At 41.1% G+C, this 22,786-nt stretch overlaps 2 protein-coding genes across 2 annotated transcripts; one reads left to right on the top strand and one right to left on the bottom strand.

Annotated features, from left to right (window-relative positions):
• Nucleotides 1-1,202: 1,202 nt before the first annotated feature.
• On the top strand, nucleotides 1,203-7,247 carry LOC137265892 (cell adhesion molecule 3-like). Its single transcript, XM_067801356.1, has 4 exons — nucleotides 1,203-1,339; nucleotides 5,012-5,115; nucleotides 5,935-6,139; nucleotides 7,026-7,247. Exons 1-4 carry the CDS (start codon nucleotides 1,285-1,287, stop codon nucleotides 7,028-7,030), a joined length of 369 nt encoding a protein of 122 aa, XP_067657457.1. The 5' UTR covers nucleotides 1,203-1,284; the 3' UTR covers nucleotides 7,031-7,247.
• A 5,014-nt stretch (nucleotides 7,248-12,261) lies between these two features.
• LOC137265717 (uncharacterized) lies at nucleotides 12,262-22,396 on the bottom strand. The gene is made up of 8 exons (XM_067801157.1): nucleotides 22,231-22,396; nucleotides 20,609-20,985; nucleotides 19,679-20,242; nucleotides 19,091-19,170; nucleotides 15,697-15,754; nucleotides 13,377-13,429; nucleotides 12,884-12,995; nucleotides 12,262-12,416 (listed from the first exon to the last, which is right to left on the bottom strand). The coding sequence occupies exons 1-8, from the start codon at nucleotides 22,251-22,253 to the stop codon at nucleotides 12,349-12,351; spliced, it is 1,335 nt and encodes a 444-aa protein (XP_067657258.1). The 5' UTR covers nucleotides 22,254-22,396; the 3' UTR covers nucleotides 12,262-12,348.
• Nucleotides 22,397-22,786: the final 390 nt, after the last annotated feature.

Below are 22,786 nucleotides of genomic sequence, written 5' to 3'. Positions count from 1 at the left end.
TGACCGTGTCTTGGATGCAATGAATCAAATGGCCATCACATCAGTATACACTGACACACAATCATGACAAGGTACACTGAAACAAAACGGACTAGTATGTTCAGCATTTTGACACCCATTTGACCTCGGCATTGGGCTTTGATGACACCCATTTGACCTCGGCATTGGGCTTTGATGACACCCTCTGGACAATGGCACTGGAATATAAATACATACAAATGATCATGTTTGGGTCAAGTGAAGCCCAGTTTATCATGAGGTTTGAGTACTACAACTCACATTTCACCCCAAATCACAGGACCTGTGAACATCTGGGTTAGAATTGGTCTTCGGTTACCCATGCTTGTTTCAAGAGGCAACTAATGGGGTCAGCCCACTTGATTGACATGTGGTATCCCAGTTGCCTAAATCCATGCTCAGGTAAGTGATCACTGGATTTTCTGGTTTGGAATCAATTATTTATTATACATATTACCAATATGAAGCTGGAATAATGTTGAGTATGTCGTTCACTGTATTTGTATGTGTAAGCGTCAGAATCATCTGTCCCATAATTTCTTCAGTCCTGATATCACAAGGGAATTAGCCATAATCTGTGCTTCTGTCAGCTGTACAGCTCTCTGTTTTTGAGATTATATATTGTATATGTCTAAACATGCAAATAGTTCCCACAGCAACCAAATCTGGGATGTTTCAGCTAGTTAAGATACATAACCTTCGCTAAAACTAAATTCACTTATCTATAGGTCTGTTTTTACGGAAGCCTACTTAAGCATATTAGGGCCATATAATTTGACCTGGCCGTAATAGGCTTCTGTACTACCTGGCCCTAACTGGCTTTCTTATTTTTTATCAATATTAAGAGGTACTTAAGTATTTTTGGCAAGTGTGTACGGTTCTGTTCGGTGTTTAGGCACTTTACGTCCTTTTATAATACCATGATTTGTGCGTGCTAGTCCACACTCACTCACTCACTCACTCACTCATGTTATAACCAAGGAAATCGTCATGATGGGCGGCTCCAATGCAGGTGTGCCTTGTTCCGTGTGTGATACAAACTACACTTTGATATGTTAATTCCTTGACCCGCTCTCTTCAAAATGCGTGTATATTTTGTAAGCGATGACGTTTAGAAATGTCAGGTTCCCAAGTGACCGGTAATCTACGCAAGTAATTCACTCCCGGTGTTGCCAACCCTCGCCGGAAACCAGCATCACCTAGCTATAAGTGACCGTGTGGCCCTCCAATGGGTCCATAGCTTGTGGAGGACTGTCCGGTGAAAGCATGGTGGCACTCCTGTGTGTGGCGCTGGTCTTGGCCATGGCGAGCTTTGGATATGGTAGGTACTGAATGTTGTTGAAGCAGGGCATTTCGGGGTTAAGATAGCTCTGACAAGATTGGTGCCAGCTGCCATAACCGGATAACTCTTTTTTCTCTCTTATCTGACAGTCAAAGGACACATCACAGGGGCATGTAACGCAAAAAATTGCCATCAAGGTATATACTGTCTCTGATGGGGTATTTGTACTATACATTTTTGTAATACTAATGCCCCACCAGAGACAATATATACCTTGGTGGCATTTATTAGCGTTACAAGACCACGAGGGACAGACCGTCTTTGCCGTTCAAGGATGTTATGGGGCAAGAATAAACAAAATTGATATTTTGTTGCGCGTATTATCTTACCTAGGTATATTTAGTCAATTCCGAGGGAGAGTTTGTGAGTTTAGCCGATCAGAGTGGAATTATGAAGTCGTAAGTCTGTGTTGCAGTATGTGAGTTGAGATCATCTTCGTTCTACAATTTATGGGACCACAAGCCGAAAACTATTTTAACCCGAGTAAGGGGATCAAGTTATGCAAAGGCGGATTACACTTTTCAGGGACGATTTGGTGTGTTCTTCTGACAGGATGGTGTGTGTTGTTGCTGCAAACCAGTGAACCTCTGAATATATTTTGTGTACATTGGGGGTATGCTCTAAGCTGAAATCACGAAGAAGTTCTACCTGTAAGTTTTACATGACATTGCGAACAAATTCTATATATTTCTATGTCATCTAAAGAAACATCGTCTGCACTTAGATTCTCTTGCCAAATAACGTTAGCCAGCGTGCGATCGATACCAGTAATCTTCTGGTCACAAATCAACAACTGAAAGTTGTTTGGAAACATCCAAATGTTGATTTATTGTATGAACCAAGTTCCATTTTTTTTAAATTTCCGCCCTCAGTATTTTGCAAACCTCGGTATTCTTTATCCTGTTGGTCTGATGGGTGCTGGAGGACTATTCTGTCAGGACATACTGGGTGATGAAAGTATGTGAAAGGTTTACATGAGCAGGTCGTAACATCTTCCACAAAGTTAAGGTGACGTAACTCACACAGTTGCACATTATGCCAGACACACAAGACCATATCACCTATGTGTGTATGCCAGGCACACCAGTACGAATATACAAATCACCTATATTTGTATGCCAGGCACACCAGGAAAAAATATACAAACCCAGACACACCACTAAGAATATACAAATCACCTACATGTGTAAGCCAGGCACACCAGTAAGAATATACAAATCACCTGCATGTGTAAGCCAGGCACACCAGTAAGAATATACAAATCCAGACACACCAGTAAGAATATACAAATGCAGACACACCAATAAGAATATACAAATCACCTATATGTGTATGCCAGACACACCGGTAAGAATATACAAATCACCTATATGTGTATGCCAGACACACCGGGAAAAATATACAAATCACCTATATGTGTATGCCAGACACACCGGTAAGAATATACAAATCACCTATATGTGTATGCCAGAGACACCAGTAAGAATATACAAATCACCTATATGCGTATGCCAGGCACACCGGTAAGAATATACAAATCACCTATATGTGTATGCCAGACACACCGGGAAAAATATACAAATCACCTATATGTGTATGCCAGAGACACCAGTAAGAATATACAAATCACCTATATGTGTATGCCAGACACACCGGTAAGAATATACAAATCACCTATATGTGTATGCCAGACACACCGGGAAAAATATACAAATCACCTATATGTGTATGCCAGACACACCGGTAAGAATATACAAATCACCTATATGTGTATGCCAGAGACACCAGTAAGAATATACAAATCACCTATATGTGTATGCCAGACACACCGGTAAGAATATACAAATCACCTATATGTGTATGCCAGACACACCGGGAAAAATATACAAATCACCTATATGTGTATGCCAGACACACCGGTAAGAATATACAAATCACCTATATGTGTATGCCAGAGACACCAGTAAGAATATACAAATCACCTATATGCGTATGCCAGGCACACCAGTAATATATGTGTATGCCATACTTTACATTGCTAGATGCAGTAAAACGTTGCATGACACACAGCCGTTACTAAAGAAATAGTCAGATATATAATTATCTCAACCCGATAAACCAAGCATATCTTTACCATAAAACGGCCTGTGGAGATGATGTTAAGAACTGGCCTTCAACAACAGATGCCTGTCGTCAGACTCGAATATCGGCATCAGATGGCCAGGCTTGCAGTCCTGGTTGAAGCTTGTCATCATGATGCGTATCATAATTACATAGATCAGGATGTCAATCACATTTTTATCTGATCCAGACTCTAATACAATACATTAGAAATATTTCCGAGTGTGGCGTTAAACAACCAACACAGACACAGACACACCACATAGCTTTAATATTCAGCAAGTCATATCCCTCAGTTATAGCCTTACAGGATGACATTATATCAGCTGTGCATTATCCGATTGTCTCATAATAAAGAGGAAACATAACTTCATCACCGGAAATAATGCATCTCCAAACGGATGGACGGCTAACGTCAGTAAGTATTCCCACGCTGTTGGCGAGCAAAGTTGACTTAATTTTCCAAAGGCCACAGCCAGTATCATCACTGCGGAGTCCGTCGGTGTCTTTTTCACCCCACAGTAAAGCACTGCAATGTAGCTTCCGTCTAGAAATTCAGATCTGGCTGTAAAACAATCTGTACTGTATGTTTCATGAATGTTTTGTTGTTTTTTTTTTGTATAGCAGAAACAGTAAAAATTTCATTACAGACATTAAAACAGCAACTGTCCTGCACTTATAATCTCGGTTTAACAAACAAATGAAGACCAGATGAAAAAAGGCCAGATTCCTTCATATTATCTCGAGGTCGTAGGGCAGCCGAAAGTGGAAATTCTACAACAGAACATCTCTTGAACGAAAACGTTGAGGCAGTTCTCTTGGTCAAATGTGTCGTTTATAAAGTCTTTAAAACATTTTATTATTAAGTCATACAAAATAAATAGCCATTTTAGTAATAGTGAGTTTTGTCTCTTTGCAATCATTAGAAGAGTCATTCCTTGAAGTTTTGCTCTGGACTGATGGCCTACCAAACCTTGCGTCCCGGCCTTTGTGATTATAGTAAGGTGAATCAGTAATGGATAGGCAGGTGATTCGCCCTTCAAAGTGTAGCTTGGGAAGTGCCGAACAGCTAATAAATGCATCGGAAGCGAAAGATTTTTCAAAACTACCGTCCTCCTTGATAACAAGGAAGCCACGTCACTTTAGGCACAGAAAATTTGATGACTTAACAGAGCGAATCTAACTCGATCATTGGTGTTGTGCGGGATTTAAAGTCGCTCGAACTATGAATTCTAGGTCTGCACGTTGCGTATCTATGCTCACAGATTCCAGTTGATATATGTCAATTATAGACCTGCTTCACCTTGTGTTTTGCAGTCTGCGGATTCCGGCACTCAATAATTTACTGTTGTATGACCCCTTAAACCTCTCACTACTTAAAGAATAGAACAGCATACACTGAAAACTTTGGGAATTGACGGGGGAGAGAAATATAACCTCTAAATTTTACCAGAAGTAGGATGAAGAAATGAAACACAAATGAATTCATACAACTAGTCTTATCAATGAGCAAAGAACTATACCTTGCAGGATCTGCGGAGCCTGTCCTTGACGATGCACCGGTGACCGTGACAGCCGATGCGGGGAGGGTAGCTACATTGCCTTGCCCTCTGATGTCAAAAGGACGCTACCGGGTAAATTATGCATGCAACACTGTGTAGGTTTTTAGTGAAACTAGGCTCGTTTATGGACAAGACAGTGTTCGCGACAGTTTCTGTGGGCGTGTATCATGAATGCATTACCGTGGAACAACTCCGTTTTTTAAGAAAAGTGTTCTGGGAAAAGAAGTTTATATGTCCGTAATAAAAGCAGAAACCACATTTCCAAAATCAAAAGAAATGTTTTCAAATACCAGAATTTCGTGGTCAGCCTCTCGTATCACACCAGACCAACCTTTCTTACAACCAATCAGAGTGAGTTTAGTTTTACGCCACATTCAGCATATGGTGGAGGTCTGCAACAAATCGAGTCTGTACCAGACAATCCAATGATTAACATGAGCATCGATGTAAGCAGTTGGGCTACGATGACATGTGTCAACCAAGTTCGCGAGCCTGAGTTGCAGATCACTTTACGACAAGCATTCGTTACTGAAGATCAGTTCTAACCCAGATCTTCGCGGGTCTGAACAGTCAGAACGTCGCTTACCAGACCAGGAAACTAATAGTCAGATTGTGGTTTTCACTTGTACAACCCCGAACAGGTTAAAACAGGGTATTTAGGACGACTGGTACCTGCCACAGGGAAGTACTCATACCCCATGGTTGCTGTAAGGGTTGATTCAAGCTAGATATCGTGCCCAGGTAGCGCGTCATCATGTTCTCAATCACTGGTTTGTCTGGTCTAGTCGACTATCTACTGCTGCAACACATGGACACAAATCGTAGTACTTAAACCAGACACTTTGACTCCACTATCTGTTCTTGTGATGATATTCATGATGCACGCTTCAGGTTGTGTGGAAGGACCCGTCGTCTACCTGGCTGACCTTCGACAGTAAAGTCCTCGTTGAAGACTCCCGTCTCAGTATACATCAGACTCAGCCCTCACAGTGGGATCTTCGTATAGACTGGGTCAGGCAGTCAGACCAGGGTACATACACGTGTGTTGTCAACACACACCCCATGATGACAAAAACAGTCAGTCTTGTTGTAGCAGGTAAGCAGGACACTATCAGAACTACAGATAATTTTCGGGTAATTGAGTTATCTGCTTGCTTGTGTTCATCTCACGTTGGTGTCCTCATTTTTCTTCCAGAAACCAACTAAACTGTACCAACCTCACTAAAACTCAGCTGGGTTTTGCAATTTTGACGTTACTTGTAAAATTATTATAAAGTTTAAATGTTGGTTAACGTGTTTGTTACTTGTCGAATGTAGTTGATCAGTGATATGAGAAACGACAACATAGGCAGCAAGTTTTCAAGTGCGTGTGCTGAAATAGACACTCTCAATATACCTCAGTTATTTGATCTATCCCCAGTAATCCTTAAGCTAAGATTTGACATTTTTGTGTGCACGCTTGTAACATCAAGTGTACTGAACATTTACAAACATTCAAGCGTACTTGTTCGCAACAGATGTGATAGGAATTGACTTGTCACATTACTAGCTGTGTAACTTTCACACACACACACACACACACAGCTGATCTGTACCTCGGCACTCAGTGTTGTATTCAGTTAGGCATGTTTCTGAAGATTGAACCGTCAACCCAGCGAATATACAGCCTTGATCATGTCTAAAGGAAAAGTGTTCTGGAAAATATAGAAATTTATAAGTGACTGTCAGAGGTGACAGGTGGCACCCGCAACTCACACAGCTGGCGTTTTAGAGCGAGAGCGGGTCCAGTGCCATATCTCTCCTGACAACACCGCGTGGTCCAAACAATCCAATCTGGCACGATACTGTCCATAGCACATTTACTCAACACGTACAACCCCTTGAATTAAAAGCAGTTTACTGCAAAATCTTACATATGGCATACTATATTTCCACGAAATAAATGTTAATTATTTTTATAAAAACTATTAATCACTTTTTAGGTTAGAGTAGTCCATCCAGCAATGGCCGTAGAAAATTGGGATTCAGACTGAAAGAATAGCGCCTCACATCAGGTGTGGAGCGGTGGATCCAGTCCAGGGTGCGCGTTGTCAAGACACAGCACGAAAACTATTCATTTGTTTCAGAATTGTCCTACTATCTATGTATTGTCCTCGTAATAAGCAATAAACTTTGTGAATGTTTTGTAAGTTGGAATATATAAACAAGGGTAATTTGTTATTTCTCCACTGACAATGAACACCACGAGTGCATATCGTATGGTGCTAGTGTTTATGCAACATCTCTGTAAGTTGATTGACATTTCAGTTTGTTTTAGAAAACAGTATGTGAAATGGTAGACGTCCGTCCTTACAGTGTGCTCCATGTTGATCTCTGTAGTTGTATAAGTAAGTGGGAACTCCTGCTCAGACTATAGATAAATAGATAATATAAACAAGGGATTCTCACTGAGGCATATAACTTCAGCTATGATCTGATATGTTTAAAAATCAGAAATAAATGTTAAATAGCCAAATCTATACGACATAAGTAGGATACTAGATAGACCGTGTCACTGTTTCATGAGGGACTCGCTGATGACGACATTTGGACGGATGACTGAAGAACAACCGATGTAATTGACACTGTTGACCTTTGTATCATTTACGTAGTGCTCTTTGGGTACAGTTCAAATCAGCATTGGCCACTTTCACAATTTTATGACGGGTATCACTGGTGGACAAGGTACCCACAGTGGGTATGCCCCCCCCCCCCCTCCTCCCCAACCACACACACACCACCACCGCCACCATCCCTACATCCTTTTGCCCCTGAAAGTTTATTGAATGACGGGTGAGAATAAAATGTGCTATTGCTCTTTCTCAAGGGTGTGCACACCCCTCAACCTCCACCCCTACCCCTCTCTTTTTTAAAAAGCTGTATCCGGCTCTGATATACATGTATGTTACAGTAGAGTTAAAAACTGGTTCGACACCACAACGACAAACGGATGTGGTGTCTCTAACGATGTGACCAGACTCTATCACTGAGATCTTAATTATGATTTCAACGACTAAACCCCTGTTGTTGTAGCCGTTGTCGTACACGTCGTACAAACCTGCAGGTAATCGTTTACAACAAGTTGACTGACGCAGAAGCCAACACAGGGCAACAGGACGATCCCCAAGGCCGAGTAACTGTCTCACTGAGCTGTGACCTACTAGACTTTGAACATTATAGGTTTCACACATACCCTGCAACATGAACAGTTGTGTGATAACTCATATGGTAAGGAACACGAAACTCCGTGCGGCCGTACAGGCTGGTACACACATGTATTTCATACAGTAATTTCATGACGAAAACATTATTATTACAGAAATAAATTAGTTAAAACCCTCCATAACTACAGAGGAGTAATACCTGGTGGGATTTAACATCTTATTCACTGGGTGTCCGTAACACTCAGAACGGTCTGTATCGTATGGGAGAAGCGAGGCCAGTACTGCTGTTTAGGGCCAATACAGCAGTGTCGTAACAATATCATCTAGCGGGCCATTAAGCTTGTATCGGTCAAACACAACAATGATGATAAGTATAGGTTATACGACGAGTATGTGCAGTTCAATCCACGAACTGGTTGGTTATACTACGAGCCGCGAAGCGGCGAGTAGTATAAGCAACGAGTTCGTGGATTGAACTGCTCATACGAGTCGTATAATTTACTTACACTACGACAATGAAGAAACAACACCCCGTGAAGGTGAAAAATAGCAATAAAAGTTAATATTAACACGTACTCATTTTTGTCACAATGCGTGCGCGGGTGTTAAATGAACCGTAGTTTCTATATTAAACACATGACAAAATGTCTCGCAAGGTGTTCTCTGAATTCCTTTGTTTTGACTTAAAGCAGAATCTAAGTATAGGAGTTTCGTCCTCATCATATTACAACAGTATATAATGTAGTGTGTCCTTCTTGTTATTCAAGGCCAGTGTGGGATTTAGTTTCTGCTATAATTCGTGTTTTGCATTGTGGTACACAAGAGGTAATACGGCACAGACATGCAGTCACGTGCCGAACCTATCGCCCGTGCACAATTATCACGTGCGTCAGCATCAACATCAGTCGTGTGGCTCGTGTGCATTCGACCACGTTGGCATATTCATCAGATGGCGACGATGTTGTCGCTTCTACCAACTGAGAAGATGACAATATGATTATGAAGATTACACTCAGACCCGAAAGATGTCCAGGTAAATAATATATGTGAATTATGTTAATAAGAATGGACAACAATTATCCAGAACATTTCCCCTTACTACAATAGCCGCCGGGACCGTTCATACATTTATGGCTAGTGGGGGTGGTGGTGGGTTTTATACAGAAGCAATGTACATTGTGTAAGCGACCATCCTGCAGGATATGTTCAAAAGCGATGACACCACCACAATATTAGCGGAAGTTATTAATCTTTAATATTTTCATGTACAAATTTGCTGAGCCCCTAGCAACCACCACCACCACCACTGTAATCCATTTATTTTAAACGTAGCGAAAAATTCGTCCTAATATTTTCATCAGTATTCATTAGATACGAAATAAACTTGAAATTAATTCTTTCAATATTTCTGCTAATATGTAGTTGATAACATACATTTTCTGTATCTTCTTTCTTCTCTAGACAACGGGGTGGATGAGCAGTTGATCGCACAAGCCATTGGGCACAGTTCTAAGCAATGCAATCGGGGAGTATAAATGTTGACGAGCAACAGGATGAGCTGGTGAGCAATGGAAGTAAATGGGTCATCAAGGCTGTGCGAGGGCGACGTCCACAACGACCACGTGTGACGCTGAGTCATTAGAATTTAACTGTCAATGTCAAGGTTGCATATTGTAATTTCCGAAATAAAGGTTAATTTGAACTGTTGCTTGTCAAAACAGACGAAACAGAAGAAAGTAGTCCCCGTAGTATAACCAATATTTTGGTTGGTTATACTACACCCGAGAACAAAGCAGTCGTAGTGTAATGCGCTGTTACAGACCAATACGGCATACTACGGTTGTTACCGGTCAATACGTCTGTGTCGGGATACTACGGTTGTTACCGGTCAATACGTCTGTGTCAGGATACTACGGTAGTTACCGGTCAATACGTCTGTGTCGGGATACTACGGGTGTTACCGGTCAATACGTCTGTCGGTATACTACGGTTGTTACCGGTCTATACGTCTGTGTCGGGATACTACGGTTGTTACCGGTCAATACGTCTGTGTCGGGATACTACGGTTGTTACCGGTCAATACGTCTGTGTGGGGATACTACGGTTGTTACCGGTCAATACGTCTGTGTCGGGATACTACGGTTGTTACCGGTCAATACGTCTGTGTGGGGATACTACGGTTGTTACCGGTCAATACGTCTGTGTGGGGATACTACGGTTGTTACCGGTCAATACGTCTGTGTCGGGATACTACGGTTGTTACCGGTCAATACGTCTGTGTCGGGATACTACGGTTGTTACCGGTCAATACGTCTGTGTGGGGATACTACGGTTGTTACCGGTCAATACGTCTGTGTCGGGATACTACGGTTGTTACCGGTCAATACGTCTGTGTGGGGATACTACGGTTGTTACCGGTCAATACGTCTGTGTCGGGATACTACGGTTGTTACCGGTCAATACGTCTGTGTCGGGATACTACGGTTGTTACCGGTCAATACGTCTGTGTGGGGATACTACGGTTGTTACCGGTCAATACGTCTGTGTCGGGATACTACGGTTGTTACCGGTCAATACGTCTGTGTCGTGATACTACGGTTGTTACCGGTCAATACGTCTGTGTCGGGATACTACGGTTGTTACCGGTCAATACGTCTGTGTCGGGATACTACGGTTGTTAACGGTCAATACGTCTGTGTTGTGATACTACGGTTGTTACCGGTCAATACGCCTGTGTCGGGATACTACGGTCGTTACCGGTCAATACTTCCACTAACACTACCACTAGATATTTGTATAGCGCCGATATCCAGTTGGTCCGACTGCTCAAGGGCGCTTTGTTTTCCCGTCGATCATTGGATGGACATCACAACGGCACATAACATTTTTAATCTCAATTCCCTGGGGATTATACAACTCTTGCAGCCAACCAGGCGCACCGAGTTAATGTGGCTTTCCCATCCGTACGAGGTACCCATTCACAGCTCGGTGGACTGGGTCAGGCAGTCACAGTACTTTGTCCATGTTTACTGCACGTTGCTGTTCCCGCAACTAGGTGTTTGCACATATTCTTGTGGCCACATCTAGTCATCTACCAACTGATTGATGGGTTCTTTTTAGTGTACAGGGTTGTGTACTGCACACTAGGGGTTGTAACAACACTGAAAGAGTCTGCACGCAAAGTTGACTCTAAGGTTTTTACACCCGGTCACAGGTGGGCTCGATCCCGGCACCTCCAGGCTCGCTGGATTACTAGCCTGGCGCCTTAGACAGCTAGCCCACCGCGCCCTCATGTCAGTCCCAGCCGTCTCGATCCTCGTTATGTGAACGGGTAAGATTGAAATCGATGGCACATTCACAAGTTTATATCATTGAACAGACAGACAATGACATGAGAAGGTAGCATGTTTCACATGCATGTGGGCTGCCTTATAACTACCCGTTTACAACTGAAACATTGATTTTCATTACCTAAAATGTTTACTGCCGCAGTCTTTAACCAACAAATCCTTACGATAATAGTGAAGACAATGTTGACTACACTCTTTCCGAGATGAATAAAGGTGATAAACTTGTGATAAATCATACAGAGCTACCCTAACAGGAAACTCAAACAGTGAACACCGACGCTGCAATATAAAAATACGATTTATTACCCACAAATACAGCCACAGATTCACAAACCCATGTATATGTATCACAGAGTAGTATAACAGTAACTCTCTATGGTAAATAGTGAGAGCTATAATATATATGTGTGTATCTATATCCCCATCAGGGGTTTGGCACATGATTTGACATTTATACATCACTGCCGTTAGTTGCTTGTCTCGCTCAGTGCCTTTTATACTCCCGGGTATGTGTGTCGGATGTCTTCCACACTTCACCCACCTTTAGGTGATGTTGAGATCCAATACTACTAATCACTTAGCACGAAAGAAACCTTTGACATCTCCCTAAATAACATAGTTCCTTAAAAAGTCAACGGTGTGATCCAACCACACTGTTTACTGTCCTCAGATTTGTGACAATGGACACTCCTTCGACCTCCCTCCGTGACCTCCTCTGGCCTCTGTCTCCTCTCTCACGAAAAAATTACTTTTTACCTCCGAAGTTTCTTCCGGAGTCTCTTGAATATGTTCTGTCGGGTTTTCTCGGGTTTCTCTTCCCCTGCAGAAATAACTTACTTTCAGTCATTGTTACTAATTTTTCATTAAGGGGCACTTGGCTAGATTATACGGGTGTGAATAAAAACAAACTTAAGCAGACTAAATCGTGTAGAATTGATGTTGAGAATTTTGTTCTGGCCCAAATGACTATCATGTCTTTCACCCATAAACCTGCATTCCAGTATGCGTTGCTTTGGAAGGAAATTGACTACACTTGGAGAACACAGTTTCCAGATACTTTTAATTTGCAACAAGGAATATCTAAACTTTACAGTATGGATTGAGTGACCGATTAAGTGAAATAATTAACACAAACAGTAACCGACGCCATATCTGCTGACGCTTGAATGTACTGATATTTTCTTGAAGGTCAAGCACTATGTGAGGATCAAGCCAAATCCTGAGGATGGGTTTAGAAAGTGGATTGAACAGACCTATTGAACGCATGTTGATCAAATCAAACAATACCACGTGTTTTAAGGAAGGCTGATCTCCAGACGCGACCCTCCCTCCGGCTGTACATATCTGTGTCTTGATGGAGGGGAAGCAAGGACGCATATCGGGGAACACCACTGTGCTGCTGAAACAGACATAACAACATAGCCATATGAAGGTGTGGCAAATATCTGTAAAGAGATCTGCTAGGATCCTTTGTTGATGATACGATACAGTGACCCTTCCTCGGAGTGGAAGTGGAAAAGATCTTGTGAAGTACTCCATGTTATGGATGGCTAAGTAAATGGAGGCATACATGCAAGCATTCACACAGTCACATACTAAAACAACACGCACGTATTCATGCACACCCACATGCGCACATACAAGAGAGAGAGACAGTATCAATTTGAAGCCACAAAATAAATAACTTGAGCCATCTAAATGTGGTGGGTGAACACTGAATACCCAAGATCGTAGCTACCTAACATAATCTTTTATTTAGATTACACACACTTGTACTTACCTCATGATCAACTGGTTCGCGCTGGAGAAATTTGTTCCTTACATCCTCTAGACCTAAACATGATTAAATAGGATCCTTTTGTTAACAAATACACCGTGATAAAAGGTACTATGCAATAAAACTTTACAGCATACCAGAACAATAAAGCATATTCCCTCTACCACTTCTGGCAAAATAAAAAATTCATGCAAAGAATAATTACACACCCCCTAACGCCCCCTGCAGGTTGCATTATCTTTCGATCAAACACGAAATGGCCCATTCGTAACTACTCGAGTCGTGTAAATGGCCTGGCGGGCAACGCAGCAAAATGCGCATCATCGGAAAGCGCGCGTAAAATCCCAAAGTCATAATCATTGTCTTCACGAATATATGCGTGTCAGTCCAGTTTAAAGGGACACTGATCCAGAATAATTTCTAAGTACTGGCTGGTGCTTTTGCTATTGTGTTTCAACCTGTTGGTACCCGGATAATATCCTGTAATTGTTGACTGGTTCGAGACTGCTGCGCCACCCCTAAGTGCATCTAATCACACGAGGAAGCATCGACACTCAGATCAAAGATGAAATTCTAGTTTCGTCTTGAAATAAATTCGAATATGTAGTAATTTTTCTGAAACTTAAATATTTCAGTGACTGCAAAATATATCCATCATGTTTATTTTGACAACAATTATAAACATTTCAAAGTTTAGTTTCATCTCCTAGGGACTAAACATGTTATGAAAGAACGCGGATATCAGTCTTAAGGAGACTGGATACAAAATAACAAAATGTCAAGACATTGCTAAATGTGGTATCATTTTGTAGAAAGAATGTGTCCCGAATCTAACCGTGTAATACAAATAGCCAGTCACCACTTGTTTGACAAGTGGCGCCCCTTTGTGGTACCATATAGTGGAAAGTATAGTGTAAATAAAAGTAAATTATCTACTTTATCATTCAATGTGTTTGTAGAGATCTATGAAATACGGCAATAAGTAGGATATGACACATTAATTAACCTTCATAAACCAGAAATGTATAAAATAATATATTGATTAATCAATGAAAAAATTGTATAATACGAAGATTGTTTGTAAAAAAATATTTTTAATACAGTAAATTCACACTATACTAATGGTTACATGTATGTATGTATGTATGTATGTATGTATGTATGTATGTATGTATGTATGTATGTAGCTATGTATGTACGTATGTACGTATGTATGTATGTAGCTATGTATGTATGTATGTAGCTATGTAGCCAGAGGGTATTAAATTTGACGAGGAGAGATAGCTAGTCACCAGGTTTACCTCAGGATTGATGTTTGTGTGGCCCAAAGATCATGATTTAGGATTAGAAGTAAGATAAGGGGAAATAACTGCGTAACATGGTCCCACTGTCACTCTCCGTTGCATACGGTGTGCTCACAGAGAAACCTCTTTAACATTTTTGTCACATAGCCCTGGCATAATTACTGATTATTACTTTTATTATGCTCTCGGGAACTTGATAAGCAACTTTAGTTTAGTTTAGTTTACAGAATTTCTAACTGAATCATATTTTGCATGCACACGACTATAGCGAAAAGGCTTAAAAATGTGAGTAGAAGTGTCCTAGTGTCGACAACGTCCTAGTGTTGACAACGTCCTAGTGTTAACGCTAATGTAGTGGAGTGATTCTGTTCAATGCTGTAACAAATATATGACAACAAAGTTCAAACATTGCAAATTACAACCGATAAAGGTTATATGAAACATATCAAGCGCAAATAAAAATATACGTGCCCAATCTAATATTGTGATAATCTGTATAATGTTGTGAGATGTTATAACTCGTAATAAATTGGTTAAGTCAGACTGTTTAGAGTTTTTCACACTGGTCTCGCTAAAGCTGCAAATTATCAGTGAATAATCAATAAAAGTATTATCGGTTAATCCTTTTGGCAGATTTTTTAAAACGCAATTGATAATCCCTCTCGCGCTGCGCTTCCACGTGAATGTTACATGATATGAACAACTCAAATACACTAAACCTGGCGGTGTTGAGGGGTGGTGAAGTAGCCTAGTGGCTTAAGCGTTCGGTCGTCACGTCGTAGACCTGGGTTCGATTCCCCACATGAATACAATATGTGAAGCCCATTTTGTTTCACTAACAAATCTGAAAATATGACGCTAGTTTATCGGCAGTGTTTCAATTACTCGGGACACCAATTCTATCTCAGTGCTAATTAAGAAAGGGGAACCGTTTCTTAAAGGTTTACGGAGATAAATATTGCATTCGCACAAATATGTGCTGAGTATCCACACATCATGAAATGGATTGATAAACATACTCCTGGACAGTTTATATATGTCATTCTTCATCTGGGCGATTTCACTCCTCCGTGCTTCCTGCAAAGAGCAAGATCAAGAAGAGCACTCATTGTTGAACGCATACAGATAGAACGGCAACACAAATTTCTAGTCATACAACCAGGGAACCGCTCAACAAAGCGATTGTACATACTTTTCATCATCTTAGCGTCACCATGGTTTTCTGGACATTTGCATAGCAGTATACATGTCTAAACAACCAACACACCAACATTATATCCCTATACACACAACCAACACACCAACATTATGTCTCTATACACACAACCAACACACCAACATTATGTCTCTATACACACAACCAACACACCAACATTATGTCTCTATACACACAACCAACACACCAACAATATGTCTCTATACACACAACCAACGCACCAACATTATGTCTCTATACACACAACCAACACACCAACAATATGTCTCTATACACACAACCAAATCACCAACAATATGTCTCTATAAACACAACCAACACACCAACAATATGTCTCTATACACACAACCAACACACCAACATTATGTCCCTTTACGATAAAATATACAACAATATACGTCGCTGCACACACAGCCAACACAGAATAGACGTCTCTGTACATACAGCAAACTCCGCAATATATGTCTGAATACACACAGCCAACACAGAATAGACGTCTCTGTACATACAGCAAACTCCGCAACATATGTCTCAATACACACAGCCAACACAGAATAGACGTCTCTGTACATACAGCAAACTCCGCAATATATGTCTGAATACACACAGCCAACACAGAATAGACGTCTCTGTACATACAGCAAACTCCGCAATATATGTCTCTATAGACACAGCCAACACAGAATAGACGTCTCTGTACATACAGCAAACTCCGCAATATATGTCTCTATAGACACAGCCAACACAGAATAGATGTCTCTAAACATACAGTCAACACAGCAATATATGTCTCTATAGACACAGCCAACACAGAATAGACGTCTCTGTACATACAGCAAACTCCGCAATATATGTCTCTATACACACAGCCAACACAGAATAGACGTCTCTGTACATACAGCAAACTCCGCAATATATGTCTCTATAGACACAGCCAACACAGAATAGATGTCTCTAAACATACAGTCAACACAGCAATATATGTCTCTATAGACACAGCCAACACAGAATAGACGTCTCTGTACATACAGAAAACTCCGCAATATATGTCTCAATACACAGCCAACACAGAATAGATGTCTCTAAACATACAGTCAACACAGCAATATATGTCTCTATACACACAGCCAACACAGAATAGATGTCTCTAAACATACAGTCAACACAGCAATATATGGCTCAATACACAGCCAACACAGAATAGACGTCTCTGTACATACAGCAAACACCGCAATATATGTCTCTATAGACACAGCCAACACAGAATAGATGTCTCTAAACATACAGTCAACACAGCAATATATGTCTCAATACACAGCCAACACAGAATAGACGTCTCTGTACATACAGCAAACTCCGCAATATATGTCTCTATACACACAGCCAACACAGAATAGACGTCTCTGTACATACAGCAAACTCCGCAATGTATGTCTGAATACACACAGCCAACACAGAATAGACGTCTCTGTACATACAGCAAACTCCGCAATATATGTCTCAATACACACAGCCAACACAGAATAGACGTCTCTGTACATACAGCAAACTCCGCAATATATGTCTCTATACACACAGCCAACACAGAATAGACGTCTCTGTACATACAGCAAACTCCGCAATATATGTCTCTATAGACACAGCCAACACAGAATAGACGTCTCTGTACATACAGAAAACTCCGCAATGTATGTCTGAATACACACAGCCAACACAGAATAGATGTCTCTAAACATACAGTCAACACAGCAATATATGGCTCAATACACAGCCAACACAGAATAGACGTCTCTGTACATACAGCAAACACCGCAATATATGTCTCTATACACACAGCCAACACAGAATAGATGTCTCTAAACATACAGTCAACACAGCAATATATGTCTCAATACACAGCCAACACAGAATAGACGTCTCTGTACATACAGCAAACTCCGCAATATATGTCTCTATACACACAGCCAACACAGAATAGACGTCTCTGTACATACAGAAAACTCCGCAATGTATGTCTGAATACACACAGCCAACACAGAATAGACGTCTCTGTACATACAGCAAACTCCGCAATATATGTCTCAATACACACAGCCAACACAGAATAGACGTCTCTGTACATACAGCAAACTCCGCAATATATGTCTCAATACACACAGCCAACACAGAATAGACGTCTCTGTACATACAGCAAACTCCGCAATATATGTCTCTATAGACACAGCCAACACAGAATAGACGTCTCTGTACATACAGCAAACTCCGCAATATATGTCTCTATAGACACAGCCAACACAGAATAGACGTCTCTGTACATACAGCAAACTCCGCAATATATGTCTCTATACACACAGCCAACACAGAATAGACGTCTCTGTACATACAGCAAACTCCGCAATATATGTCTCTATAGACACAGCCAACACAGAATAGACGTCTCTGTACATACAGAAAACTCCGCAATATATGTCTCTATACACACAGCCAACACAGAATAGACGTCTCTGTACATACAGCAAACTCCGCAATATATGTCTCTATAGACACAGCCAACACAGAATAGACGTCTCTGTACATACAGAAAACTCCGCAATGTATGTCTCAATACACACAGCCAACACAGAATAGACGTCTCTGTACATACAGAAAACTCCGCAATGTATGTCTCAATACACACAGCCAACACAGAATAGACGTCTCTGTACATACAGCAAACTCCGCAATATATGTCTCTATAGACACAGCCAACACAGAATAGATGTCTCTAAACATACAGTCAACACAGCAATATATGTCTCTATAGACACAGCCAACACAGAATAGACGTCTCTAAACATACAGCCAACACAGCAATATACGTCTCTATGCATACAGTCGAAAAAGCGATGTACATCTCTATACATAGTCAACACAGCAATATACGTCTCTATACACAAAGCCAACACAGCAATATACGTCTCTATACATACAACATACACTGCAATATACGTCTCTATACATACAGATAGGTTACAGCAAGACACTGTAGGTATCTACATGTATACGCACAATCAACACAGAGAAGTGTAACAGGAACATACGCAGCTGCAGACATGAATATTGTATTATCATTAATATTTTAGTTCTTGATACGAATAACAATATATCTCTTCGTGTTTCAATGCAAAATGTGAGCACAGAGAACCCATGTGTCCTACCTTGGTCTTGGACAGCCAGTTACGGAAGGTACTTGCACCAGAACTTCTTGTCATCACTCCTTCGGGGGGACCTTCAATGCCTAAAATGAAGAAAGATGACAAAAAGATACTGTGTTGAATTGACATACTGGTTCAATGAAGTGAGCGTCATTCAAGTTTACAGTTAGTCAAATGGACATCAATACTGGAGGCATATCTCAAGTAAAGCTAACAGTTGTGCATTTGATTTGATTGATGATGATTAACATTCTAAAAATGATCCTTGACTGTTTTGAGATTGTAATACTCATCCCTTGTGATTACAAAATCAATACACTCAAGCAGAACATACGTGACCGTTATTCGCTTTTTAATAAATATTCGTGAGTATACCTAGCATGACTAATCGTCGCATGACCTCTTCAAATCAGGACTGACTGCCCAAGTAGTTGTAACCGATGTACGTAGGTTTTATTGCATGTAATCTATTTATTGTCCTACATTTTTGCATCAGATCACAAATATAAGATGGAATGGAATGAGAAGTGGTGTCACAGGTTTGCTGAGTGTTGCCTTGGTTTAAACAAAGACAGGGCAGTCAGTGCCTACCAACGCTAATACTGTCGCATCTGCAGATAAGGCGTTTGTCGTCACCAAACATGTCGTGGAAGTGGTGGAACTTTGGTGGTAGAGCATTTATTGCAGCAATGTCTAAATCCTTATCGATGATCCTATTCCATTTCGTTTGACTTGAGACAGCCGGGTTTCTGAGATCTTTATAGAAGCTGTGAGGTATAGTCTTATTTTTAAACATGGCCGTTGCAATGCGACTTGGATCAATTTGTGTAACAACAGTACACGTGGCGCACAGATGTTCGTGGTGAGACAGTTCCTGCATAGACCGGGACAGTCTCCTTCCAAGGTCGGGGTTTGTGCCCTTAATGAAGTCAAAAACGCATTTGATGCTTTTCTTTGGTGAAACTGTAGAAAGAACCTCAAGAACACGTTGATTCCTTTCTCCGTGGGACTCATATTTCCTGATGTCCTCCTCATCAGATTCACTCAGGAGATCATTCTGGGCCATGATGTCCAGCAAATGCGTTCCCCTTGTGTCGAGACATGACATCAGTTCCTCGTGGTGACTAGAGAGTACGAAGGGCACGATGTGGTGATCTGGTAAACAATACAGATTCTTAGCAAACAAAAAGCAAAATGATTCAAAGGTATGAGTAGACAACTCGCTTAAGATGCGGATATTGTTGTTCAAAGTTTTGCCGCTTACTCACGCAAACAACACATTTGTCCAGATAAAAATGTAGTGAACGCAAAGGTCTGATTCAAACAATGCCTACTGCCTTAGTCCAATGGGTAACCTGGAGTCCATTCCTATTTGCAAGTTTGCAAGTGTAAGATAATGTTATATTTTATACCAATATTTCTCACGTCGATATGAAACCGAAATACTGTCACCAAAATGCCGTAGGGTCCATATACTTTGATGAATAACAAAACAATTTACAACAGATCGCGCTTCCTTACCCGATTTAGCTCCAACGTCACTGTCAGCATCTGGGGGGTGTTCGTAATCGGGTTCATCTTCACAACTTGCTTCAGACATGAAGAGTTCCATCAATCGATCCTCAGACCGGATTAACTCCCTCTCCAGTATACTCATCTGATCACCATTCAAAGTATGGACGTTTGCTCGGGTGCAGGAGACCCTGATTCGCTCCTCTAGCAGCCGAAGGCTATAGTTAAACACCCGCTCTATAACTTGGCGTTGTAGAGGGTCTGGGGCTGGTCTTTGTGAAGAGGTCAAGGTCGCATGTACAATATACCTTACATACGGCCCCCGACTCTTCATCAACGAAGAGGTTTCCTGAATGTGATACGGCAGATCCATGCTTCTGGAAAATCTGAGCCAAAAATATTAATATATTAAGCATCAAGGGCAAAATACGGCTTCTAAAGGGATGATGCTTGAAGGCAGCAATGATGGCGATGGTCATCCACATCACTCTAGTGAAGGTGGAAGAAGTGATGCAGTTGCTAGAACGTTTTACTTGGAAGTAGGACTAGTGGCGTAGGAAGTATCTCGCTCAGCTTTTAGCTGCTTCATTCATCAGCGACTGACACTCACTCACTCACTCACTTATTCACTCACTCTCACACACACAAACACACGCACTCACTCACTTTCCCTCTCTCTCACATACAAACACACAATAGTCAATAGTCTGAAGATATATGACATTGATATACTATCCCCAATATGAATCTCCAATATGATACGTCTTTTTAGTGAAGTTACGAATGACAATATTACCACATGATGAAGTGTAGAAAACGTTTAACAGTACCATACGGCATGGCACAAGTCCGTTATTGAATAGACAGCACCATTTAAGTAGGTTGTCTTCTTGACGGCGAGGACAAATAGTATTCGCTTCAGACTGCACTTTACTAGCTGCATGTTTACTATAGACTATGATGTCATACATTGGAATAACCCATGTCCCCGCCCTTCCTGTTCACCGTGACATAGTAAACACAAATACTGAATATGTGCTGACATATAACCCGTGTCTTCTGTTTAACAAAGGGACTCTTTCACACCTAGGCTAACAATTCGCCTAAGATATGACTGAGTAACAACAATATACAATTCATATATTTGTACATCGAATAATATACTGCAGTCTAAACTCGTCCATGCTTGACTTTTCCAGGTAACACCGACATTTTAGTACCGACTTTACTGTGTGACAAGATAAATAACGACTGTGAAAACAATAAAGAAGAAGTTGACATCCATAACATTTTGTCGTATATCAGAATATCGACTTCTAAAGAACCTCACCAATGTCGACATTAACCGAGAAAAACACGCCCTATCTGTGGCATCCAGTAGCTAGGTTGCCTTGTCTCCCTAACCTGTATAATCACCAGAAGACTCTCTTGTATCCAGTCCATTTACCTGCTGGGAAACCTGTCACTCAGAGTTAAATTTCAGTTTCACACTGCCAGCGTTAAACCTGCACCTCAACTAAAAAGGCAGATCTTGGCTGATCGCAATCAGTCTCGATTACGTGTCACATGTATAAATGCCGCATACAAGAGACAGTATTTGGGGGAGTCAATGACACTCAGACTATTCTTACCTCGGATATAGAAAGGACTCCATTTGTCAACACAATCGCATCGTCACACTTGGTGATCTCCTACTGACGATAAGCACCTTATGATGTTGAAGCAAAACATACAGTTACTAAACTGTGACTCTTATTACCCTTGTCACACCCGGTTCGTCACCCGTAGGCCAGTCATGACGTATATACCAACAATATCGATCATTCAGGGGGTTTACATTTTAAATATAGCTTTGTAAGCGGACCCATCGTACTTTTTATCGCAAGAATTGATAAGTAGGTTGGTGTCCCTCGCTGAACCTGAGAAGTCAAGTAGCTGTCATTTTCTAGTGTCGCGAGTATCGGTGTAAACTAGCCTACATCAGGACAAATCGGCATGATGATAAGCAATAGATGGGTGTTGACGAGTAGCCTTCCCCTCTTATGTTTGTTGCAACTCCGACTTGAATTTATGAAATGCAGTCTATCGAATCTCCTTGTCAGTCAGCAATCTTGCTCCTTGCCACCTTACCTGTTTCATGTCTGTGTTATGGGGAAATGAACCGAATGTACATATCTTTCACATTGT

Source organism: Haliotis asinina, chromosome 15 (genome assembly GCF_037392515.1).
Source record: "Haliotis asinina isolate JCU_RB_2024 chromosome 15, JCU_Hal_asi_v2, whole genome shotgun sequence".
NCBI lineage: Eukaryota > Metazoa > Mollusca > Gastropoda > Lepetellida > Haliotidae > Haliotis > Haliotis asinina.
The sequence above is the reverse complement of the archived record's forward strand: the minus strand, read 5'-3'. Positions and strand labels throughout refer to the sequence as shown.